This window comes from Rhododendron vialii, chromosome 5a, assembly GCF_030253575.1.
Source record: "Rhododendron vialii isolate Sample 1 chromosome 5a, ASM3025357v1".
In the NCBI taxonomy this organism is placed as follows: domain Eukaryota; kingdom Viridiplantae; phylum Streptophyta; class Magnoliopsida; order Ericales; family Ericaceae; genus Rhododendron; species Rhododendron vialii.
In genome coordinates, this window is record NC_080561.1 from 42,735,152 (window position 1) to 42,739,784 (window position 4,633).

At 37.1% G+C, this 4,633-nt stretch overlaps 1 protein-coding gene across 2 annotated transcripts; it reads right to left on the reverse strand.

Annotated features, from left to right (window-relative positions):
* Positions 1-217: 217 nt before the first annotated feature.
* On the reverse strand, positions 218-3,691 carry LOC131326173 (eukaryotic translation initiation factor 2 subunit beta-like). 2 transcript variants are annotated; one of them, XM_058358803.1, is made up of 9 exons: positions 3,363-3,691; positions 2,946-3,054; positions 2,753-2,808; positions 2,589-2,643; positions 2,403-2,497; positions 2,181-2,326; positions 1,510-1,652; positions 1,143-1,228; positions 218-609 (listed from the first exon to the last, which is right to left on the reverse strand). In XM_058358803.1, the coding sequence occupies exons 1-9, from the start codon at positions 3,405-3,407 to the stop codon at positions 532-534; spliced, it is 813 nt and encodes a 270-aa protein (XP_058214786.1). In that variant the 5' UTR covers positions 3,408-3,691; the 3' UTR covers positions 218-531. The 2 variants fall into 2 exon arrangements, with proteins under 2 accessions (XP_058214786.1, XP_058214785.1); XM_058358802.1 differs by having other exon boundaries at positions 2,403-2,500.
* Between the last annotated feature and the right edge of the window lie 942 nt (positions 3,692-4,633).

Here is a 4,633-nt window from a genome sequence, read left to right on the forward strand (position 1 = left end):
GTAGTAGCATTTTTGCATAACAGAAGATAAGAAACTGAACAGTATCTTGGTTATTTCTTTCTTCAGTGAGGTTTTCATGATACATTTCGACATAGAAAAGCCCGAGAAACAAAATATTCCTACAAGTTTTTTCCTTTATTGGGGCTAGGAAAAATAAGAGGAAAAGGAATAGTTGCTTATAAGAAAGTAAACGTTTATAGTCTATTTGAACATATAATTGAAGGAATACAAAATTAATTTCATTCCCTTCCCCTTTTTCGTATATCCAATATTGGATTCAAACATTTCATCAGATCTTCAACAAATCAACTGGATAATCAAAAGGAATGGTACTGCAAGCTCTTGAGACCTTCGACACAATTGTGACATAAGAGTCACAGATATATGGCCTCTCAACATTCTGTATCTGTAGTAATAGAACTAATGACACTAAGCTATATATCGATAGACAAAGAAGGCAGCTCAACAACGGACACTTGAAGTTCAGAAAGGAAGATAGGAACGAGCAATGAACAACAAAAGATAGCCCCATCATGTCCCAGCTTTCCGACGCCCAACCCGAGCAACAAAACCAGCCTTGATTGGAGCTACAGACCGCCCAGAGCCACACTGCAATAGAAAGTTGACATTATATCATAAAGACCCACTGCAACAGAAAGTCGACATTATATCAGAAAGACCTCCCTGACATTTGTTTCGCCATCGTATAATCATATTTTCTTTTTCATAATTGCAATGGATATGCTTGAAGTTCCAACAAACTAAGCAGTGATAAAAAGTCCAGCCACAAGCACAAGAATCACCAAAAGCACATGAATGACCAAAGAATTAAAAGACGTGAAGACAAAAATGACAAATGCCCCATGCAAATAAGACTATTTTGTAACATATAAAACTCCTCCTATATTAAAAAAGAAAGAAAAAACCCACTAAAAAATTGAACATTTCAAGAATTTCCCCCTAGAGCAGGTGCATCCTTTAGTTAACACACTTGATTTACGTTTGAATTGTCATTTGTGCATTGTTCAGAAACAAGAGCATCAATCCCATGGAAGCCACCAATGATCCGTTCAAGCTACGGGATACTATGGCAACATTACCCATCAGTGCAAATTTAGACGTTAAAGTTTAGATGACTTTACCTGCTCACATCTGAGAAAGAAGAGACGATTCTCTTTGGAAAGGATTGTATCTGGACTTTTGCAGCCATTGCATATGACGTACTCATCTGGATTCCAAAAGTAATGTTAGAGAACAATTCGCGATATAGGTAAAAGAAAAAAGGATGATTTTTTTTTTTCAAAAAATGAACAAGTATGGCTGCTTGAACACGAGCAACCAACAACATATCAAGGACATTTTATAGTTTCACAAGGAAAAACCAGACAAGAAGTTCAAAGTATTCCAGCCCCTCCGACAAATCTGAATGCTAGGCGAAATTGCTTATTTCACAGACCTACATCATAAAGCTTCAACTTCATACTGTCAAAGGGTAAACAAGAAACTTACTGATGTATCTACGAAGAATCCCTTCAAAGTTTTTAGGAGCAAATCTGCCCTTGATAACCAATCTCTGCTGTCCATCAAGAGATCCACTTGTTCCCATCTCAGCGAGCAAGAAAGTCATGACATGCTCTGGCTGCCTATGCATCCTGAACCCGACAAAACAAACTGATTAAGAGTGAGGAAGCTTTGTATACACATCTACAAACAAAGTAAGACCTTCCACACATGCACAACAGACTATGCCAGCGAGATCATCACCAAATAAGAAACCGAGTACCAGACTACCAAGAATGAATTTTTGAAAGATAAAGAAGGGAGCTCAACAAAATACAAAGTTGCACAAAATGACTATGACATCCCTATTCCTGAAAGTTTCGAAAGACAAAAATGAGTCTGCAACACATAACATAAATTGCAACTTAGCCTTGTTCTGCAAAAACGAGTACTGTATAGATGCAAAAAGGTAAAGACAATGTCCCACGAAATTACATTTAAGACATGAATTCGAGATATGCACTGTATCTATGAATCCAGTATAACTGTATAAGCAATCAAGTAGTTCAGAGAATTTTCACTAGGACATGGAGCAAACGCGCAAACCACAAAGATATCTTTTCCCTTCTTGAGTTTGATTTGTCTTTACTAAGTGGAAACCCAAAAGAATCTAAACATACGTCTTGCACAGATCCATAAAATTCACAAAGACAGTCTTCTTTGTGCCTTCTCGAAGTACTTGTGGTGGCCTCATGACAGTTCTACGCCTGTCTCCAGCAAGCTCTGGATTGTTCTCCCGGAGGATATGGAACACCCTGCTTAGGAGCTGCACACTCAAATGAAGCACAAATGATATAATAAATCAATGGGGGAGGAAAGAATAATAAAAACATCAAACATACCTCCTCATAATCATAGTCTCGGTCACTTCCTTCCCATGGATACTGTTGCTGCAAAACGATTCCATCCCCTTCTTCATCCTCAGCCACAACATTTTCTTCTAGCACAATGTTTCACATATTTTAGGTGTTACAATAAACTTGTGAGCTTAGCTGCTTGGTCAACAAAGGTATCAGATTTAAGTTTACCATCTAAATCCTCTTCGTTATCAATGATCTCGTCATCCAAAGGATTAGTTTCTACCTGCAAGATGATTCAAGGAATCAGTTTCTACCTGCCAGAAGCCGTGCCAATTTCTTACAAATTTAAGGAGATGTTGTTTTGTGCCAAAGCTGCGAGCTTCAGAACTTACTGGTTTCTTCTTCTTCTTTTTCAAACCAATGAAAGCATTTTCAACCCCCTCAGAAACTGCAAGGGAAGAACAAAAAAAAGGCTCCCTAAAATTTATGGCAATAACATGTATTACACGGCTAAATAGCTTAGGTGATTGTGAAGACAAAGGCATACAAACAAGAATAATAATTTGCAGGTCATATCAAACTTACTTGACAGGTTTTCTATATTCTCAGCTAACTTGTCAGTGTTATCATCCCCAGCATCCTGTATAACTGGCTTCTTTTTCTTCTTCTTCTTAGTAGGATCAAATGGTGCAATCTGAACGAATAATTAATTGCAACCCGATGATGTATCAACAATAAAAGAAAAATTCAAGTGAATTGGAAATGGGAATTTCATCCAAATAAGAGACAAAGAAAAGTATAAATAGGATCTGAAACTATGGCCTCACCGGGTGATACACAGCAAATTCATTGCAACTAAATTACGATGATTGCTGCTGATACTATATGTTGCAGTAAAATAAAAGATCTCAAGAAAGTTAATTTCTTGAGATCCAAATAGATACACGTGCATATACATGGGCAAAAAGAATGCAAATTTACTAAACAGAGACGGAAACTAACTTCTGAGATGTCTTCTTTTGCTTCTATGGGAGTATCTTCTTCCATAATTGTTGATTCAAATCTGCAAGCAGATGTCTCTAAATTCTCCAAAACCTATCACAAAAAACACGATCAAAACAAGAAGAGTCGGGAATATGAAGATATACGTATACATATATACATAACGCTAGGGTGTGGATTGGGCCCAGTGTCTTCGGCCCAGGTTTTTTCACTCCCGTGGGCTTGTATTAAGGCCGAGAAATGCAGCATTTTAGTACCAAATGATCTAGGACCAAGGCCTGGCAGCGGTTCAATTGGAAACGGACTCGGCTCGCTGTTGTGCAAATGATGGGATAGATGATGGCATGTCCCCAAATGCTCCTTATAGCAACTTAGCAAATGAATGTCGTGCCATCAGGGAGATAACGGGAAGCAACTTGAAGCATACCCTTCCATCGAAAAGGCGAGAAATTGGCGCATAAATTAATGGCGAGGATGGGAACCAACCAATATGATCTTATCATGCCCACAATGACCCCTCTGGATGAAGTGAAGGATCTCCTCTCAATGAACTTGACCGGGGTTTTTATGAGAAATTCTAATAGTATGTTTTTCCTTTCTAGTTCACCCAAAAAGAATTACCCATATGTATTCATTGGGCATTATTGAGTTTTTTTTGTTTGTTTGTTGGGAAAGTCTTCAATACACGCCCGTTATGGTGTGTACCATATGCACCTATTGTGTGGTTCATATTGTGTCATTTCATAAAAAATTACTTATAGGACCGGTTATTTATAACATTTTATTTAGTATCGTAACTTTTCTACTAAAAATTCGTAACTTTTTATCAATATGATTCGTAACTTTTCAGCAATAGATTCATAACATTTTGGATTACTGTATTATTAGGGGTGAGCATGGTCTGGATTTGTTCGGTTTTATAGTAAACCAAGAACCAAACTAAAACCTTCGGATTATAAATTTGGAGAACCAAACCAACCCACAAAAGGTATAGAACCAAACCAATCCAAACCATTAAAATACGGTTCGGTTTTGGTTTTAAACCACGATTTGCATGTATAGAAATTTAGGGGTAATTATTGGTAGTGAAGGAATTATAGGAATAGGAATTGGTTTTATCATGTATAGAAATTTAGGAATTGGGCCGTGGAAGTTGACTGATTTGGTGATGCTTTTTGTGTATGATAAATTAATAATCATAGGAAATTAGGATTGGGTTTAATATATAGAAGTTTAGTCTAAATTATCTTGGTAGGAAAGAAAAAATAAAT